General features: G+C 38.7%; 2 protein-coding genes across 2 annotated transcripts; one reads left to right on the top strand and one right to left on the bottom strand.

Annotated features, from left to right (window-relative positions):
* Positions 1-4,115: 4,115 nt before the first annotated feature.
* LOC106164268 (cysteine-rich secretory protein 2) lies at positions 4,116-20,338 on the bottom strand. Its single transcript, XM_013542128.2, has 9 exons — positions 20,041-20,338; positions 18,602-18,714; positions 14,133-14,375; positions 8,190-8,299; positions 7,580-7,677; positions 6,868-6,906; positions 6,535-6,648; positions 6,133-6,237; positions 4,116-4,746 (listed from the first exon to the last, which is right to left on the bottom strand). The coding sequence occupies exons 1-9, from the start codon at positions 20,126-20,128 to the stop codon at positions 4,592-4,594; spliced, it is 1,065 nt and encodes a 354-aa protein (XP_013397582.2). The 5' UTR covers positions 20,129-20,338; the 3' UTR covers positions 4,116-4,591.
* Positions 10,535-14,505, top strand: LOC106164267 (uncharacterized). Its single transcript, XM_013542127.2, has 4 exons — positions 10,535-10,952; positions 11,370-11,826; positions 12,459-12,542; positions 12,809-14,505. The coding sequence occupies exons 2-4, from the start codon at positions 11,484-11,486 to the stop codon at positions 13,531-13,533; spliced, it is 1,152 nt and encodes a 383-aa protein (XP_013397581.2). The 5' UTR covers positions 10,535-10,952; positions 11,370-11,483; the 3' UTR covers positions 13,534-14,505.
* Positions 20,339-21,290: the final 952 nt, after the last annotated feature.

Here is a 21,290-nt window from a genome sequence, read left to right as displayed (position 1 = left end):
TTAAATCCTTTATTATAATGCCGTGGAACAAATGCCACAACTTTCATTTGCAGGGAAGGAGTAAAGAATGTAAAATGTACCATTTCTCCGAGAGAAGAAATGCAAAACTGTTTTCAAGAATTTGAAACTTGTCTCTGTAGGCCTTCCATCTTCAGTGCGTGTGGTATCTCGTTGTATTTTATATTAGTCATATAAAATTAGTGATTATAAGACGAAGTTTCAACAGATATATATGTAAGTCAGAAATGCAGACTTCTCGGTGATCTTTACCTAAAGAAATTTAGAAACGGACAAGTGTGAAAAGAATGGTATTCCTTGGTTAGGAATTTCTGGTTCCAATATGATTAGCACAGGTAAAGGCTAGCCGGTGTAATGAAACTAAAGGTCCGTGAAACAAGATGTCTGCTCTCAATTTAGTTGTAATGGTTAGGGTTAGCTTGACCTACGTGGGTCAAACACTTACCTGTACAAATGAATGAGAAGCGGACTCTCTATAATGGGGGACTCTGTGTCACGTTTCACTGGAAGTATTAAGGGCAGTATATGGGACAAATATCAGCTATAAAAGGTACTAGTACGAAGCATTGGGAATTTGACGACGGTTCCTAGCGGACTGCAGTTCCTTTCACACCGGTCTGTAAAAGGGTGTATCATATTGGCAATGTTTTTCGATATAAATTGATTAGTACGATACAAATCAGCGTGAAGGACCCACATACCTAAAACTCTTGCTCAACTTTCCTTGGGTTGATGTTGACCTCACACAGCATCGTATATATTCAGTTTTGTGGATGTGTGTTGTTTCACAAGCACGAAATGGGGGTCGCCACACATCGGTGACGCCATTTCTATTGATCGAGATATTTTTGAGAAATAAATTTTCTGGGGACTTTAGAAGTGTTAGCCTTATCTTGAGCTCTTGGCCTTTGGAAGCATTTTCATTTCGTTTAGAGTGCGACCGAACGCGCACGGAAGTTAATTACCCCTAGCGGTTCCAGGAGGCGTCATATAGTCAATCTGATTGCATTCAGCGACAATCTTCGTGATCTACCTAGTACGATAGTTTCAACGGGAACACACCCTTATAATCTAACGCGAAAGATGGCGAAGCGTGCAGTGACGCATCTGTTGATTGCGTGAAATAGATTGGCTTTTTAGGCCACGCGTTTATGAATGATGAACTGCCTTTTGTGTCTAAAATAACAAAAAATAGAAAGTACAGTAGATGAATTTGTACTTTTGTTAGTGATGTATTTGCCTTTTATTGCAATGATGCTTTACCATTCTTGCTTTATCATTTTCAATGACTTAGTTTTCATAGCATCTCATAACAATTAGATCCCTTAACTATCTTCTTAATCCCATACCGACCTAATGATTCATCTGGTTTGCAGTGAACATTTTTTTATTTTCATTTAATTACATTTGGTGAAAATACATAAACCTACATCTGTCTTTTTTTTCCTTGTCCATTATTTCGGCTACCCTTAGCTTAATTTTAGTTTTGGAAGTGTCAAATTATGCCAATTTGATATGCGTCACTTCCCCACAATGTGCTTACATTATGAAAATTATTTGTGCCAATGGTAAAGTAACAAGACTCACTTTTTAATATCGACAGTTACAAAGAAATTTGTCAAATTTGTAAGACGTGCAAAAAAGCGCACTTTCGTTGCGATGACCACGTTTATTTTGGAAGTCAAAGAGAGACAGCTCAATAGAACAGTGCTGAAACTTTTCTTTAAAGAGATTATTATGATAGCCTGGTGTCTTTGTTTTGTAGTTTAGTCTTATTCTGTTGTCATACTGTACATATTTGCCAGTGCATACCGGTGCATAAGTTGCAATGAATATAGAATTATGTTAATTAAGCATTGGGTATTAAACAATGTCTCCAACTAGTTAATGTCCAACGCGGATGTAGAAACCGAGATTGAAAATGTCATTCAAATATATCTACTGTCATCACGGTAAGATTCTTCTTCTCAGCGGCTAAGGTACCTCAAAGCACAAATCACGCTCTCGTAAGCCGTACACAGTCTCTTGAAGTCGACATTGTCACGAGTGCCTTCATTCAGTTGCTTTTTCTTTAGAGTTTCCTCATCAAGCACCCCACCATCACGTCGATCGAGTAGGATCCGGTTCAGCCCCTTGGCCGGTACTCCTCCACCCTGTATGATCCCCCTCCCTTCATCACCTGGCTTAGAGGGCTTCTCAATTCGACTGAGTAGCCTTTCGACGTTAACGTAACCAGGGTCTCTCTCCGTGAGATCCCCGCTGTCTGGAAATCTACCACCCTCGGGAGAGAACCGCTCGCCCGGTATTGGGTTCGAATATACTTGCCATGTGCCTGCACACAAAATAAATCATTTTTAAAGACTATTTTGGGGAAAAAAGATGTTGGGAAAAAGCAATGAAAAATAGAAGTATGAATGTTCCATTGAAATGGAAATTCTCCATCATCGGTATTAATTGATTTAGACAAAGCTATAAAAGCAGATTTACAAGCTAGTATGACTTAAAAAGTAAATAAATGAAGAAATGGATGAACAAATAACTGAGTAAAAATGAATAAACATATCAATGAATCACCAATCAACCAATAAATCTGATAACCATAAATCAAGGGATCTTACCTTTTTCAAGGCCAACAAACAGTAACGTTACTACAATGTGTAGGAAGACAATCTTCATAGTGACAACTCTTGGGCAAGCACCGGTCAAGATCTCTGTCTGCACTGTTTCACCACAAAGCTCTTTGCTGTGCAAAATGCGCTATTTGTATAACCCTGTTAAACAGCCGCTTTTAAAGACTCAAAATCCACCCATCCACCCAAAGTTTGTTAAGCTATTACCGTCTCAGATTTTCAAAGATTTGAACAAAACGTAGCTTAATTTTCAGAGGTAAATTTATTGTTTGCATTAGTGGAAAAGAACAAAAGGAATAATGCTTTGAAATATTAAAGCCCATTTGCGTCAGACATCAAAGTTTAATGAGGGCTTTAACAAAAAAGTGATTACGAAAAAAGATAAAAAGGTCCATTTCATTAGGGGAAAGAGTTGAGATTTCAAAGAAAAATAACTGCTTACTATGCAGAAGTTTCACGAACATTGTGAGTTTTAAAAGTTTGATAATTCGTATGATGTAGTTGTAAAACTATCAGATCTATAACCAATAATGTGTAAATCGTCACAGGACAATTGAATAACATATAGAGAACGGAGCTGACTCTCAAAATATGCCTGATAAGGGAATAAAGCTGGTTTTGGTATTATTCAGACAAACTTTGCCTTCTAATTTACCAATATGTTTTGAAAACAATTGGAGCAGTTTAAAATCTTCATGCTATGCACAAAATGCAATGTGTATACTTGTTCACGATCTCTTCAATTTTTCACCTTATCGACGATGAAAAAATGACAAATATGATAACGAAAAACACCTCTTCAGCAAAATATGATAGAAGAGCGTGAATACATCATCAAACTGATCACGCCCGACGACATAGACCAAAGCACGTTGTCTTCTCATTTTTCTCTCCGTGAGCCTTGGTAAACGAAACCCGTCATTAGGAGATTACACGGTTTAAATTTCAATATACTTACTAATAAGCCAGACACAATCTGTGATTTTACCTGTTTTGCGGTCGGTGGTTTAAAAAGATGCCTGCGTATAGCGGTAACCCGGATAGTTTGCATATTGCTAAAGGCACACTAAGTATTCCGCTGTTGATTCAGAAAATTTTCTCTATTTATTTTTGTGATTTCATGAATATCTTGTTGTTTTTCCGAACACCCGAGTATCATGTGGGTATGTTCTCGGCCAAGGGGAAAGTCAATCCATATTTTCCTTGATAATACATGCATAGTCCTATAGTAGGATTCTACAGTTCAGTCTATATCAATCAAATTCACAATTTCAATTTCACAATTTCAGCACGTTTCACAAGCACTAGATTATATAAAAATGGTAGAAGCATGTGAGAAGAGAATTTCATCAGCTGTGTCATGTTATGAATATGAAGTAATATTTTTTTCTTCAAGTTGATAAACGAAATTGTTTACCTCCAATATTTCGATGTCTGTCAAGAACATGTATTTTGAAATGACACAGAAACGTTTTCAAAGAAATAAATACACATTTTAATCAAAACAGCAATGAAAATTAACACAATATAAAATATCACATGAATATATACGTCAAAACTATAATTATACCGGTAGAATCATAGATATACAGCATCACATGTCGGCAGTTTATGTGTCGATATTTTTACACTCGCGCAAATATTGCGTTACTTATACGCCTTAGCTTATCCCAGAAAATTCGTGGTGGCAAAAGTAGTTCATTTAGCTGTCATTTTGATATCACGCTATAGCTACAAGGATGTGTTCACAACGACAGTCAAAACAGCATTGTATAAAAATGAAATAACCAGACACTGTCTAGAGAAACTGTTCTTCCAGGGATATTGTATACAGCGTAATTACGATTCGCTGCAGCTGGAGATTAGCACAACAACTTCACAATAATCACACGTTGATATAATTCACAGATCGTGATCCTTGCTTCGACCACGCCCCAAATACTTTAACATATCCCGCATTTCCTGGGGCAGTACTTATACCGAATCTCTTGGTCTTCGGGTTCTCCTACAAGATGGAATCCTGGCTGGCACCATTCCGGACCGACCGTGGAGCACCAATACACGTCCTTTCCGGATTGACCCAGTTCGCTGCATTTGGCTGAAAGTCGATTGTTATTCACTGTACTGGTAATGTAATTCAAACTGCGTGAGAACTATTCATCAAATTGCATTAAAAATATTTCCATTGATAGTGTCTAAGCTTCAGTCACTTACTAGTGTCAATTTCGATCACTTTAAAATCCGCACATCATTTTTCAACCCCCTGAATTTAGATTAACTTAAAAATACAGAGATGATTATATAAACTTAAATCCATTTTCCCTTATATAAATGATAACGCATCAGGTTTCGTTTCTTAAAAAAAGAGCATTCAATATAGGGCCGTATGAAGTTATACAACCAAAAAGAGATATAACGGGTAAAATATGTAAAAACATGCATGTCACAGTCTAAATATAATAAAACATGCACCTGGTATTAGAAGATACATAAAGAACATCATATAAACATATGATTTATCCATGCATATCAAAGTATCTTTTTTTCCATATGCAGATGGTCCGTCGAAAAGATTTTAACACGAAAAGAATTTTTCCAGCCTAACTGGTAGATTTTTCGATCCTAACTTTTACCTCAATAATGAGATAAAAATTAAAGCATCCTATAAATAATATACGTTTTTAGAATTCCCGTTTTCAACTAAAATCAAGCGAAAGGATACTTGCATTTCCCCCTTTTCCACTTCACAGGGAAAATACGTTTTGTTGATGTGACAGGAAAAATAAATGCAACCATTTAAAGAAATGGGCTGATTTTAGAGGATAAAATGTCATTGTCATCAACGCTCTCTTCTAAAAGCAAAAATCGTGCAAAAACTTATCTTCCATATAAATGTAAAGCACTGATAACATGAAAAAATGGATAGGCCGATTTTATTCCAAAAAAGCGATTGGTGGAATCCGACATGCAAGTCACGAGAGAGAATTTCGCTGTGTCCATGGAACTAGATGAATTAAGTGAAGAGAAAATGAAATGAAAAAGAGTGGAGGGCAGAGAAAAGAAACAAGAAAAATATTAGGACACACGTTTTTGGTCGTCTTCGCTTTTTTCTTTTTCGGCTGGAAGCAATTGGTTGGCACTCAGTATGTAATTAAACATCGTTTATCAAAATCAATTTGAATGTTGCTGAAATGTATATCCCACCTGAGGTCGCGTGGTTGCTTTTGAATACATGTACATGTGTCTAAATGTGTTCAAACCAAAAAAAAAAGTAATATTGATCTCGTCTGCAATAAAGATACCTATGTATATTTGTACACACACACACACACGCACACACACACACACACGGCAAGTTCAATTTTATATGTGGCGCAATATGACAAAGTACAAAATACGGTTAAGATATTCATGTTTGTCTTAAAGCCAAGTCTTTATAACTCATTTGAGCAAAGTAATAAAATGAATCAGTGTAAACTCATACCTCGCTCGCACGTCCTTCCTGCAAAAAACTCTGTGCACTGACACGTGCAGGAATCGTAATCAAACTTCCCGCCATTTTGACACTTATAGACCGCAGAACACTTCGCTGTAAATGAAAACATATAGGAAGCTCATATGTAAATCAAATACTTTATAATCAAGAAAGATATAAGAAAGAACTTTCCCGAAGTGACAACCAATGACTTAAAACCTTCACATTGTTTGAAATAAGGCATACAACTTAAAAAAAAAAGAGAGAAAGGTGAATAATTCAAACTCTAGGATAATTGCATTGAGTCGTGGCTTGTTAAATGGCGAAAAACAAGCAAAGGCCCATCGTTCAATATCCGATGCATAAATATCAAATTTGATATTTTTCGTAATGGGTAATTGCGCATCATACCTGCTCTGCACGTTCTTCCGCCGAAGGCTGGGGGACAGCGACAGCCGCAGGTGTCGTAGTCAGGGGTTCCGCCGTTGTCACACTCGATGACACGGCCGCAGGTGTTTTCAAGACCTAGAAAGGAGGTTATAAATGATGGTTTGACATGTACACGGATAAATCCAGGGTACGAAAAATGACTGCGTGTGTGTGTGTGTGTGTGTCTATTCTGGACAATTTATGCTAAGTTGTTTTCGCACAGTAATGAAAGTAGTTTTAAATACTGAACCGCATTTATATAACACATTCCGAGAAACTCAAAAGTAGCAATAAATAAATAAATAAATAACATACCACAGCTTTCTGGTTCACGATCACACTGGTAGGTAGTGGCTGAGAGAGAATTGAAAAATGAATTACTTGTAAAGTAGTGTAAACAATGTCTATTCAAGAAAAAATTAATAAATGATAAATTTAATAAAACAATCTGCAAAATAACAGGAACTATTTGATATATAATTGGTTTAGCAAGACCAAGAACAAGCATATTAGACACGGTCATTGCGTTAGTAGAGACAAACTACCAATAACTGCCATGTATAAAGACCACCAAGCGTCACTCGGTAGTGTTTTTATAAAACGATTCCTTAATTTACCCCATGGCATTGATTGATATTGCACCAGTTTAAATAGTGGTTTAATCAAATAGAAATTTAGATCAAATATCCTATATAAGAAATAAGGAGAGGGGCACATATGTCATGTTCCGTTCCCTTAGCTTTTGAGGCACCGCTTGCCACCTCCCCCAGCCCCACTCCCCCCCCCCCCCCCAAAAAAAAAAAAAAAAAAAAAGTAAGGATCAAAACGAAACTACACAGTCCTACACGTATCTATTTCCACCCCTGTGCCCTATATATTAGAGGGGTAAAACTTTTCGGAATGAATCGGGGCAAAATTGCTTATTATTTATGTACGCCCACTTTTCCCCCTTCCCTGCCCAAATTCTTATGGCAAACTCGTGGAGCCGTCATTGAATATCCAGAATATTAAAATGACTTCTCAGTACCACACAATCCCTGCACACAATCTCCCGTGTTTCCCTGTGCTGCGCATTTACTGCATGGTCTTCCAGTCTTGTAGGGCTTTCTTCCTATGATGTTTCCACTGAAATAATAGATAAAAATGTACTCTTGCACAATTTTTTACGTTAGGAGGCTGTTTTATTATCTCAGATTTCGTATCACGAAAAGTTTTGATATGAAGCTCTGAGACTGCTGTCAGGCCAACTGTGCTTTCACAGCCTGTTCCATCAAGGTAGGGTTTGAATTATTTTATTATCTTAATAAAGATACGTATCTAATCAATAAATTAAAATGAATAAATAAAACTAAACAGCACTCCAAAGGCACAGGCCTCCCTCTTAGAAAAGAGCAATAAAATCTTCAAAAAATAAAAAGGCAACTAAATTAAAATTGTCATCTCTTAAATGAATGTCTGTTGTGAAAACTTTTCTTCAAGAATTCTCAAAAAATTTTTGGGGTTACTTATCCATTCTAAGACAGATGAACAAACAGACAGACCAAAGCTGATGGAAACAGGACCTCTTCCGTTGGGACATCTATTTAAAAAGCAAAAAACACAAAGGATGTCGCTTCCATTGTCAATGAGCCTCTCACCCAGGATAATAGTTGCACACCGAGTAGTACCACTTCGAGGTTCCAAACGGAGAATTTCGTCGACATTCCTTGAAAGCGCAGCCTAAGCGGTACGAGTTGGCCCATACAAGCTGAAACAAAATAAGTGTAATGTAAAAGAATTAAGTGTTGACGAGTACATAATTTATCTCAAGAAAACATTTTAATTGAAAGGGTCTTAATTCTATTTTATCTGTTCCGTGCAATGATTTACTTTGAATGGATAAATGAAATAGACATGTAATTGACATTGGACAGTGGGGAAATAATGTCGAAAGACCGATTCACAATCTGATCCATTTAGATTTTTGCAATAACAATGTATCCCTATTACTTTCAAGTTAGTGACCATGCACACTCTACCAGGGTCACAGAGTAAATCTTTTTTCACTAGATATTCACGGATATTTGTCTAGTTATTCACTAACTGGGCACATTTCTGTCCGGAGAGGAATTTTGCACAGCAACTGCGTCATCGCCCTGCCGATCACTGTTACCTGAGATCGCTTGTCTGAGATTTTGACACACTGTCATAAATAAATAACAAAAAATAAGGCCACATTCACAAATCAAGCCCACTCACTTGAAAGCTTACCGCGGAGTTATAGCGGGGAATCTATTAAGTGTCTTTTGGGGGTTATGCGTCAAGCTTTAAAGTGGATCGGCCACATTTGATCCGCGGATCTGTTAGTACGCGGACCATCTTGTTCTGAATACACCCTTAAGATGTAATATTTAAAGTTCATTAACATTAATGTATGAATTTCATGCGTTGACTATCACATTTTCTCATAGTATCTACTTTAAAGGATAGAAATCCCAGTGTTCTTACACTGAGATCGGTATTTCCACGGAGTATTTGCGCTTTGAGCAACGACGCCCAGCAACAGTTAAGTACTTCAACTGAGCTTGCTTTGTGCGGTTTAATAATCCAATTAATCCAAATTATTGTCGTATTTAACGACCAAGACCTAAAGGTTAAATCAATCATTTTTGATGTGCAACAATCTGTTCGCCTCATAAAGCGTTACTAGAGTGGACAGTGGCCATAAAGTATAATCAATACAAGTTAGTCTTATTGTGTTCAATAACATTTTGCAAGTTTTCTTTTCTTTTCTTTCTTTCTTTCTTTTTTTTTTTTTTTGTCTTAATTTTTTTAAGTGAGGGGTCGAAGGGGCAGCTATTTGAAAATTTATTCGTGTTTTCCTTCAGAGGAAAGATTTAAACTGGAAAATGTGTGCAAGTGTCTTCTTTCTCTACATATAACTTATTTCTAATGATACCTAATCTTTAAAAAATACTTCATTTAATTAGACGGTACTTTGAAAGTGTGTAAGCGAGGAACAAAATTCAATGTGTGACAACGGTAGTGCGTAGAACCAAGGAGTTATAACAGTTATAACTCCTTGGTAGAACCCTAGTCAAAATTATCCTTTTATGTCTCTCCCAACTTCCCCATTCCTTTTCAGATAAAGAAACATCGACCCAATCGCCCTACATTTTGTATACGCACCTTTGTCACTCACAATTAGGTCAAATCCTATTGTAACAAAATGCGCAGGCACGTAGTATTTATAATTGATTATCATACTAATAAAAGGGCCTTACTAGAATGACAGCAAAATTGAATACTTGGTTAAGAGACAAACTATGACATAATGCCATAGACCCGCAAACGTACAGAATAAAGACCACAGTTCTTTAACTATGAAAGGCACTTAAAAGACACATCAAATATTGGCATCGATTATTTTTTGACTGGCGGGGTATATTGGGCGTTACAAAGTAGTACTATGGTTCAATCTATACAGGGGCAAACACATAGAGGCACATGAATGTGAACGGCCATTTTAGTCGACTGTGGGACGAAAGGTGATTCATTATATTAAGGGTATATAGTACAAATCTAGCCTAAGTTAGAGTCAGTGTTTATCTGTAAGGTACCTGGCTTAACTGGGTTAAGATATTTCAATTCTACGAATTATAGTAGGAAGTGGTATATATGTGCATGGGAGTTACATGGGAAATAACATCCACCATTTACACGCTGGGAACATGTGCAGAAACTGATTTCCAGTAATCTCTGGGATTCCGGGTACATGAGGGTGGAAGTAACGGAAATCGTGGAACTTTTCTAGGAGTTTCACCTAATCCAGACTGAAAAATACATCTGGCTCTGTGGAGTCGAGCGGAATTGTCCACAATGGTGCGTATGCATGAAGGCCCCGTTGGCCTCCTGTCTACCTATTGAAGGGTTTTGACTTTTGGACTTGGATCAAAGACACGTGACGATGAATGGTATCAGGCAGTTGATCAGATGCCTCACTGTTCAGGTATAGCGGTATAAGTGTTACTAGTTCACCGCTGTTCAGATGACAGATAACAAGCCAACTGATAACGTGTCACCATTTAAGCGACTAGTCTCTAAATCACTTATTAACCCTAACTGAAGGACTCTGTATCCAACTACACACACCTGGGTTCAGTCACAGTCACGACACTGTCAATATTTTGATCCAGGAAGTAATGGCATTTCTCAGCATCTTTTCTCACCGCGTCAAGGATAGCAGAGACATTTAGCTCTGACTGTTAAAACGTGCACGTGAACGCTTGTTAACCTGTCTGATACGGGGGCGTGCCTGCATAAACGGGACGTTATCAGCGCGCTGTAGTGTGCAACAGCTGGTTTGGGTTGGATATACAGGTAAAGCTTTTGAATATAGGCCTAGCGCGCATGAAAACAAGGTGAGTGTATGCCTTACTTAGGATGTGGGTGTACTTGTGTATATGTGCATGCGCTCTCTCTCTCTCTCTCTCTCTCTCTCTCTCTCATTGCATATTCGATGATCATCGTTACAGGCCCGTACCCAGCAATTTCAAAACAATTACAAAGGGAGGGGGGCGTTTTCTGAAAAAGAGTACCTTTTACATGGAAGCCTTGGTATAGCTAGATCAATTTATACCCAGAGAAGACCTTTGCTAACAAAAGGGTGGTTCGTTTTACCCCCTCCCCCCTCAAACCACCCTTGCTACGAGCCTGTCGTTATGAGTCTCTTGTCAGTGCTGTGAGTAGACTTCTTACATCACAATCTCTATGTTAACTCCAGCAACATTTACATATACGGTGTATCACAATTTTTAGTTATTCTGTTATTTTTCCAGGAAGCACAAAATCGACTGACTCTCAAATAAGTTGCGAGCTGTACTTTTACTGGTCACTTGAACAACTAAATGAAGGAAGTGAACGCACATCGCCAAATTTGAAAAAGGAAGAAAATGAGGGGCATCCTGCTGTCCGAATATTGCCTCCGGTCAGATATGATGACCGGCATGAGTGTGACGTCACAAAATGACGTCCTCCTCGTCAACAAGTCTTATCCCTGCATAGAGGTTTACAAGCCGGGGACAGTTGGGACCTCTCCAGCCTCACGGACCCCGGGGCTTTGTTCAGACGAGCTCTTCACCCCCTGGGACGTGGCGGCCCTGCCTTGTGGAAATTTTGCCGTCACGGAGCCCCACGATGCATGCGTGAAAATATTTTCTGCAGACGGCAAAGTGGTCAGCACGATACATGGTCAAGAGTTGAAATGCCCAAGAGGAATAGCGGTCAACAGTCAAGGTACTGCGAACCTATACCTGTTCATTTTTCCTTTCGGTCTTTTTAAGGAAATGATGATTGTCCAATATCGAATCCTTTCTGATATCTCCGTATAAAACTTATCAGATAAAGCTGTCAGAAATATTATTAATATTAAGTTGGCATAATGAAGAATTTTTTTTTTGCTATGATTTAAATTGTAATAAGTACTGTAAATAAACCACAGCTTTTAAAAGTTGTGTATATTTGCACTTTACATATCTTGGGAGCCAAGCTTTTAGAGGATTTACTGGGTGGAGCATTTATACATTTTTTTTTTTTTTTTTGCGGCAGTGAGTCAGTGTTTAAAGTTTAAGTTGCTTTCTAAGCGCTGCTTTATTTGTAAACCTGAAAGTGTACAGTTGACGCGCACACACACACATACACACTCAACTTATTGAATAGCCTAATTGTCAATATTCTCACGTCTTTTTTGTTCCAGTTTTATTAACAACAAAGTTAATCACAAAACAGACGACAAGGTCTTAAATAGTATGGTCTTAAGTTCTCAACCAACACAATGGTAGCAATCCAACTCGGTCATTTCTGGATCATCACTACGTGTCCTCACCTATCACAACGTGGTGACTCATTTTCGGTATTTTATTTTCCAGGGAACATTATAGTGACGGACTCCCAGGTGAAGTGTGTGTACGTGTATTCAGCAGATGGGAGCAAGCTGGAGCATGTCATTAAAGGTGAACTGATGCATACATCTAGCTTCGAAACGAATTTTGGCCAGAGAAAGAGAAAGTGTGTGTGTGTGTGTGTGTGTGTGTGTGTACTTGTGGTGGTGCTTGTGGCGGTGGTGGTGGTGGTGGTGGTGGTGGTGTGTGTGTGTGTGTGGGGGGGGGGGGGGTTAAGTGACCATTAAACATCAGAAATACCTTCAGTTAGGCCAGGGAGGTAAGCCTATATAGATAACAGGAGGGTGACAATATATTGTCTTTATGATCTGTTTCAGGTGCCAAAGACGAGGGGCCACTATTCGTCCAACCGTTCCACGTCACGGTGAATCGCCTCACTGACAGCATTATCGTCTCTGATTACGGCAAAGACTGCCTTACCGTATTCGACTCCGAGGGCAACTTCCTTTATAATTACGGCGTTGACATAGCAACGCTGATGACGTCACATCACGACGGGGACGAAAAAGAGGCTTCGATGCATAAAGATACGACGTCAAATGCTCACGTCATAGACAAGGTCCACATGAAGGCAGACCCGGCAACTGAACACGTTGAAAAAGTTGAAACCAAACATATAAGAAGACAAAGCAGTCTACGCGAGCGACTTTTCGGGAGGAAGAAAAGAAAAGACTCCCATTCCGACGAGAAGCATCACCAAAACGGTAAATCACGTGACCAAAAAAATGTTGTCAAAGAGGAGGCGCCTAAAGTGAACGGAAGCGAGGTGAACCAGGCACAACCGGTGAAATCATTCGCTCCGCGGAAACAGCATGTTCTCTACAGTCCCTTTGGCGTTTGCACCGACAAATTCGGTCTCATTTTCATCGCGGAGTACACAAATCAGAGAGTGCAAGTCGTCACGGCGGATGGACATTTCAAGTGCATGGTGGTTCAGAGGGATGATGGGATACGTTATCCGAGAGCCGTTGCCATTGACAATTATGGGCATCTCGTGGTCGGGGAACGCTTTGGTTGGGTGAAAACATTCCAATATATATGACACTTATGACATTTAGCAGATAGAGTGAGGAAACTGTTTTGAGTGTAATATTCATTTTGGATTTCTCATAGGAAAAGCTAGAACAGTTCTCTGACAAAAACAGAAACGAAACTGTCGCAAATGAACAAAACGCACTGCAACCTATTCAATTGGTAAAGAGGCATTTGAACAAAGTCTACAATAGACCCAACCATCAACTTTTCAGTTAGATGTAGGCCTACCTTTTCACTGATTTTTCTATTAGGCCTACGCCAGATATGGCAATGACAAATACCATGAATGCGGTTTCATATTCAACTAGTTATAATCATAAGCTGTTGGCTAGGCTTTCCAAGGATGACTGTGAAGATATCCCAGAGAAACAGACAACGGAAATCACATCTCGGATCAAAATGAACGTCCACGTGGAAAGATAGAGCGTGGGAATAAATAATGACTAAAAAAACATGGACAAAGGCTTTTGCGTTCTTTCACAAAATATTACACAGACTTTTTGGACCTCCCTAATTACAGACCGTATAGGCCTACAATATAGCAAATAAAAATAGGCATTTTCGGTACAACAGTTACAATTAAATCTCCCATATGATTGCACATACCTGAGTATAGTGCCCGCATATTTCACCGGGCTTGCACGTGTCTCTGGCATAGGAATAGTCCTTCTTCTCTGCAAACCAAGAGTTCATGGGCTCCACGGTTGTCGAAGGCGGGTGGGTGGAGGAGTAAAGGTTTTGGCCGAGGTAGTCGTTGGCGTATGGCGTCCCCTGTTTTATATTCCCGTGTCGCCATTCGCATTTGTTTGCCCAGCGTTTGGCTATCAGGGCCAGGTCGTTGTCCCATACCTGTGAAAATAAATAAATAAATAAATAAATAAATAAATGAAACAGTACCATTATGGAGTGATTAAAATGAAAAGAACGAATTTTCATTCAAACGAAGAAAAAAACAATTTCATTAGTAAATATGCATAAATCTATATGGATGATAAGATGATGAATTAAGAGGGAATAGGAAAGCATAAAAACAAAAACGTAATGACGAAAAAGATAAAAAAAAAATACTTAAAGGAAACATTCATTGTAATAATTCCTTGTATATTTTATTATAGTTATTCAATGAAATACACAGTTAAAATACTTTATAACTTTTTCATGTCATACAAAAGTGCGAAATGGCTTAAAGGTGCCAACACCCCTGGATATAATAATACTGTTTAAAAGACTGATAATAAAGCTCGTTATCGCCACCTACATACATTTATAGATTAAAACACAGGCCATGATTTTCTCATAAGGCCACTCACGATTGTTTGCAATGTCAACCTGGGGCTTTGACGGTTCAATAGACGTGGGTGAAAAATCACTGCGGAGTCCGATGCTTACTTCCTACCTAATGGGCATAGGTTGCCGGGGTTAGGTGTGCTGATGGTTTAGAATGTCTCTTTTAATATTACATGTTTGAGGGCAATTTAATGATGAAGAAATCTGGGCGGCGTAGGCGTGCTTAGTTTCACAGTTCTCTCACAGGCGAATCTGTTTGTTTAATTGCAACTGTTTGTTTAATTACACCATAAAGTCACTGTTGCGATGATCTAACAGTAAATCTCGCGCAAGATGGGCAGGAATGATAATAATAATTTTAATTAGTTCTAGCATATTTTTTACAAAAGTTATGACCAAACAAGTACATAAGTAGCGTGTATAATGATATAGCTGAATATTTTGTGTATATGTAAATTATGCTATATAATCATCAGAACATGGTTAGTTTTTACATAGATGAAAGTTATGGTATTAGACTATTGACAGTGGCACTAAATCTTTAAATTTTGGTGCATGAGGGGAGATCTTTTGAGGGAACAGAATGTGTGGTAATATGGAAGCCATCTACAGATCTTACAACGTAGGCTTGTTTCTCCAGCACCTAGCAATGCACACACATTAAAGAAAAAAAAAGAAATAATATAAAAAATACAATGATAACAAGGCTAAAATATCATCCCAGTCCTCCCGTTTCCTTTCGCCTTACCCGTTTTTCCGTTACACGTTGAGAAGCTTCAGGTTCATTGCTACGGAGAAGGCAACTGAGTACGTCTGGGGACTTAATTGAAATCCTACAACAAACATTGCGCCCTGATTTTAATACCTCGTAAATCCGCAGCCAAGATTCGAGGAGTTGATTAAAATCAGCGAAGTATGAGAAGGCTACGGGTATTAATTGACGGTTATACAAACACAAAACAGTAAGAAAGGACGTGTAGTGAGGATGCAATGCAATTAATTGTCTGAGGTTTTATTATTTTTTTTACTTAATTCCCTTTTTAATAAGTCTGCAATTTGACGAACAATCCACTTAAGAAAGCAGAATAAACATGAGGAGGATTTATCAATTTTTTTCTCACTCTCTATTTCTTTCTGTCTTTTTTTTTGTGAAATAATAAACAGTTCGTATGATGTTTTTAACATCCGTGAGAGAAAATTCTGAAGAGTCACTCCTCTGAGTTAGATAATTTTACCAAGCAGACCACCAAACTTAACAAATATGATAATAATAATAATAATAATCCAATATCAAGTAATAAAAAACGGCAATTTTATGTTCAATATTATTTAACTCCTAATGGGATATTTAGTCTAATCTCAGAACAGTTATAATCGACACACACTGGACAAGGTCATTTGACGGCCAATCACTTAGAAATCGTTTTTATATCGGGTCATATTCAGCACATACCAAGACAATAATTCAAAACTGATTTGAAGATTGCTGTTTATCAAATACAGACAGGTCGAGAAGCGATAAACTCAGTCTGAATGAGCCAGTATCAGCGTAATTCTGTATAGTTAATGCGTCATAGCACATTGAACTGTGAGACGATAACTGGAATTTAGAAGGGGGGGGGGGGGGTTCTGAAAGATAGACTATTTCATCACACGTCGCACACGAACAGAAACGTACTCGTAAATTCGAAGCGGACCTCCACTGAAGGAATAACCCCAGCGACCCCTAGACTTTTGTGGGATGAAACAACAGCACAAAATATTTAACTTTTAAGTGAATATGGTATTATATGATACTGGGGATTTTTAAACTTCGTACAAGACTAGAATAGCAGAAAACCCTTCCGTCCTTACCCCACCACCCATGCTATGGCACTCAGCCTTCCACCCACCTATCCACCCACCCACCCCAGGGGGGTCCAGGATTTTTTGAAGGGGGGTCCACAACGACAGGCCTCGGATGCGAAGCCGACCATCGCCCCCTTGGCGTGGGGTTCGGAGTCTGCTCAAGGGCCCCGAAAATATTTTGGTGTTTTGGAGGGCAAACGGTTCCCTCTGTGCGGTTTATAACTATATTTTAGCTAGCCAAAATTCTAATTTCAAGAGAGGAATATTGGTGTGATATATTTTTCAGAAACCGAAGGACCCCCCTGACCCCTCCCCCCCTCCCCTTTAAATCCGCCACTGCGCCCGTTTATTCCAATAAAGTTCCATGTGCTTAAACGAATCATAATAAATGCCAATCGCTTCTCAGACGGTTTCACAAGGTTCGGGCATAATGCTCATCACAAGAATTGGTTTTATTGCAGACGTTATCCACGAATGTACAGCATCATGGTGGATATATACAGATAAAATCTATAGTTTACTTTTGATTAAGAAGATAAAGATGAGCATCATTCATGGTAAATGCAGTTCTAAAAAATCATGTCACGAGCTCTTATGATCAATGTTAAATCCCCAAAGACGTAAAGAAAACGGGCGGTTCTTTCACCTTTTTGAAAGATTATCTTTTCATATCATCAAAAGAAAAAAACATGTTCTCGTTGACAGTGCGATGTTTCTCTAATGATTTTTTAAAATAAATAACAAGTGACAATAAAGTATGCGTTTACACAAAAGTTATATACAAGGTCATATTTCTATGCCTTATTGTCTTGCAAAGCTACTTATGTTTAAATCTAAAACCCATAAATCCCACCAAAAGTTAATCTGAAGCTTACCCGATGTCGATTTTTCCTTCAGAAGTTTGAGATTTTAATGCCATGGACTACAGGACTACATGTAAGTTATGTAATTAGAATTGGTGCAAGACAGAAGGAATCTAAATGCGGGGACGGGTCGAGCCATTATCTGTAATGGAAGAAAATTTCTTTTTTTCTCGGAAAAAAATTTGGCGCAAACATCCCTTATAATATATCTTCGAATTAATATAATTTTGTTTTTTTGCAGAAAACACAATATGTTATTGTTATGGTTCTCACAATATCTCATCAAATTATTCGCGTACAGTAGGCTTTATATGCACATAGGCGTAAAGTGATAAGGCAAAACGGAATGTACATTGTAATGGGATCATTAGATAATCCGAGAAAAGCGTGAAGTTTATCCATTGCAAGATTCAGTTGCATCTGAGAGCACGTTATCCAAAGACAAACTGCATTTCAAAGTAATATGAACGCAGATCGGCCAAAACATAACTAACTGTTGCTGTGTAGTGCCTCCTGGTTCCTGTATGACGTATATAGGAAGTGTCGTCACGCCCGTAAGCTGGAGGTAGAAAAGCTCCGATGCGGATAGTTTTCATATTGATTCTGCATTACAAACGGAAATAAAATGAAACATCGCATATACTAACTTTAGCAACAAACTTCCTAAAATTGTCAGTTGGTACATGTCTTAGATTGATGAATATGACGGCAAGAGAGCAACTCTTCCCCAGCGGCAGGTAAAGAGACATCACATGTACATTAGTTTCGAGAAATAAGCACAGCCCCTCTATAAAAGGAGCTCCTGATCTGCCAATGTTTCGTAGCGTATACCCTTTCAAACATTTAGGAGTCAGGGTAAAATCACCTTTAAAAAAACGACTTTATTCATTTATTGGCAACGGTACATCTCGAAGTTTGCTACTAGGCCGGAAGTGACGTATGCGCTAGTTAGTAGAGTCTACAGTACGCCTGCGTAACACCGGTATTCAACCAGCGACGCTAATGTCATCAGTTTATATTTAAGTCTATGCCCATCGGTCTAGACGGTAGCTTGTAAAACAGATTAACAGAACTCACCATAGATCTCATGTTTGAAGCTGACGGACTAACGCTTCTTCTCATCTCGTTGTGTCGCTTTAAGATCGCCGCCTCCTCTCTTGTCGTGTAACCAGAAGAGGTTCGCTTGTACACTGTAAATAGTTATTTTTACTCTGTGGTAAAATCAGTGTCGGGTCAAGAAAAAACAAAGTGAGCTTTATCACCTTCCTTCATTTTCCGAGGATCCTCTTATCCCCTCCCCCCAACAAAATGATAATAAAAAAGTAACAGGTCACCCTGACACAAACTAACAAACAAAACCAAGCAACCTTGAGCACATTCGGAAGAGATGATCCGCGAACTAACTGATGTGCCGACTAAAAATGGACGTCGCTGCAGGGGCCTAGCAATTAAACCTCGGAGCCGAGATTTAAAATATTTAATGGCACTTGTGGAGGCCGGGAGACCATCAGGCAATGTAGCGGCATCGTTTTTAAGTAGGTCCGCCATGTTTAGTCCGCGGATCAACATGTTCTGAATGCGCTCTTTTTCTTTTACATCCTTATGGTCTACCCATTATTGTTAAATCTCTTTCGTCTACTATTGTATGCATGTATTTGCCAAGTTAAGCAAACCTATCCTCAACAAAAAAGTAAGTTTATAACAAGTTATGCTGTAATATATTTTACTAAATCGCATGTTGATGAAGTGGGAGGTGCGACAGTTCTAATGAATTGAGTCTTGCTCGCTTAAAAAGCGCGTTCCTATATCCATGTAAAATTTAACGTGCTATCTGACAAAATGAAAATAAAAAGGTGGGCTTGTAGTCTTCTAACTGAAAAAGCTATAAGAAAAAAAATTAACTGTCTGCTTGTGTGTCAGTTAATTTGCCTGTTTGTCTGTCTGTTAGTCTGCCTGCCTGGCCTACTGCAGGCGTCCTTCTATCAGTAAATCTTTAAACTATCTGATTTTTGTCTGTCTTAATTGAAAGACCCGTTTTCCCGTCCGCCTAACTCTTGATGCTATTTTTTTCTCCCTGCCTTTCAGTCTGGCAGTGCAACTGCCCTCTCCGTCGCCTGTCTTCATAAAATTCACTAATGGGATTCTTGTGAATAAAAGCTGCATAGATCTCAATAGAAAAGCCACTAGCCGAATAAATGGCCCTTGATTAATTGCTCGGAGTCAATGGCCTTTTTAAAGCAACACCTATGTTTTAACACGTCGGGCTATTTCTTCTACCGTATTTTCAGAGAATAACGTGCCATTGGTGACATCGTTGCTTTTGAGTACACAGCTTGACGCCGCCCAACTTACTTGTGGCTGTTAAAAGCGCGGTCAGATTCGGTTCCTTTATGAGTCTAAACTGATATGATTTCCTATGTAGTATGGTGATGTCATTTTGACTCAAATCAACCCGGCCCAGGTCTACGTCTTTGTCAGTGCGCAACTATGTACATAAGGCAACAAATTAAGCTTACCTTGCCACGGAAGTTTCGCAGCGGCATCCAGTTTTAACACGCCAAACGCCGCCATTACAAAGAGCACACCAGCAACCTTCTTCTGCATCTTTCTTCTTTAAGTGACGTCTAACTGTAAATGTATAACACAAGCGACGCCACTGTGTGAAATGCTCTAAACTTAAACTCCTAGCTTCCTCTAGAAAATTATGTCCTGCGAGGATGCGATGCTGCTCCTTATATACCGAATGCGCGTATTGTGAGGAATCACTTGTGCGGAGTTTAAGTTTTTAAAGAAAACCCAATTTATCGTTAAATCAATACACACCATCAAGTCGAAAGCCCGATTCATACAATCAGAAATTAAGAATATTACCTGAAAATTATTATTTTAAATAAAAGTCGAGTAGTTTCAAGGATACATATAGGCAAGAATACGTGCGCAAAGCTTGCGCAAGGGCGTGCGGATTATTCCCAATTCCCATTTAATAGTGCAAACATTCGTAATTTATTTGACTATAGGCCCCTGATCAAAATTAAGAAGAGTCCAATCGATTTTGAGCTTTTCCAGCTTCATTTAATGATTCCACACTTGTCGTGTGGATAGTAACGCGCTTAGGCGAATTAGCTTCTGAACGTGTCAGGCTCTAATGGACCGTGTTCATTCGATCTTAGTTCTCACTGGGACTTTGACGCTGTCAGCAGACCATTATCTGGTTTTTTATACTCAATCCAGAATTAGTTGTGTAATAATGTGCAGATGCATTTTTATTACAAATGTCGATTAGGCCGATTGCTTTGGACTACGAGATGCCAGCGTGAGCAAGAACAGAGAATAGAGATTGGTTTCTGCATTACCGAGAAATTGGCCGTTTGAGGCAGAGAGAGAGAGAGAGAGAGAGAGAGAGAGAGAGGATAGAGAGAAATAGGCAGTGACAGGAATGAAAACACTAATTTCCAATTAATTCTTTTTTATTTCTACTTTTTTTTTTTTTTGCTGTCTTGAGTGTTGTTTTTTTCCTGCAAAATTCGTGTTTTATGTTATAAAAAGAAATGATTCGTACGGATACCATAAAAATCGTACTTATGCAAGTGGGGCAGGCGCACTATAAGGGTCTTGACGTACGGCACTTGGGCAGAAGTGACCCCTCTAAAATAGGTCCACAATACAGTCAATCAACAAAGGCGTACCCCTACCACGTAATTTTTACGTTCTCCGATAACTCATTGATACCCGAAATTGGTACTTGAATTCCAATCAGTAGATATAT

The sequence above is a fragment of the Lingula anatina genome, chromosome 5 (assembly GCF_051362555.1).
Source record: "Lingula anatina isolate TDL-2025a chromosome 5, LinAna3.0, whole genome shotgun sequence".
NCBI lineage: Eukaryota > Metazoa > Brachiopoda > Lingulata > Lingulida > Lingulidae > Lingula > Lingula anatina.
This window is presented reverse-complemented; position numbering and strand designations above follow the sequence as displayed.

Excerpts from the sequence above, each read along its gene's own strand:
- LOC106164267 (XM_013542127.2), top strand. The coding sequence starts at position 11,484 with ATGAGGGGCATCCTGCTGTCCGAATATTGCCTCCGGTCAGATATGATG. Across the intron at positions 11,827-12,458 it reads AATAGCGGTCAACAGTCAAG|GGAACATTATAGTGACGGAC; the intron begins GTACTGCGAACC and ends TTTATTTTCCAG. Across the intron at positions 12,543-12,808 it reads GCTGGAGCATGTCATTAAAG|GTGCCAAAGACGAGGGGCCA; the intron begins GTGAACTGATGC and ends GATCTGTTTCAG.
- LOC106164268 (XM_013542128.2), bottom strand. The coding sequence starts at position 20,128 with ATGCAGAAGAAGGTTGCTGGTGTGCTCTTTGTAATGGCGGCGTTTGGC. Across the intron at positions 6,649-6,867 it reads TCGTGAACCAGAAAGCTGTG|GTCTTGAAAACACCTGCGGC; the intron begins GTATGTTATTTA and ends CCTCCTTTCTAG. Across the intron at positions 6,238-6,534 it reads CGGAAGAACGTGCAGAGCAG|CGAAGTGTTCTGCGGTCTAT; the intron begins GTATGATGCGCA and ends TTTCATTTACAG.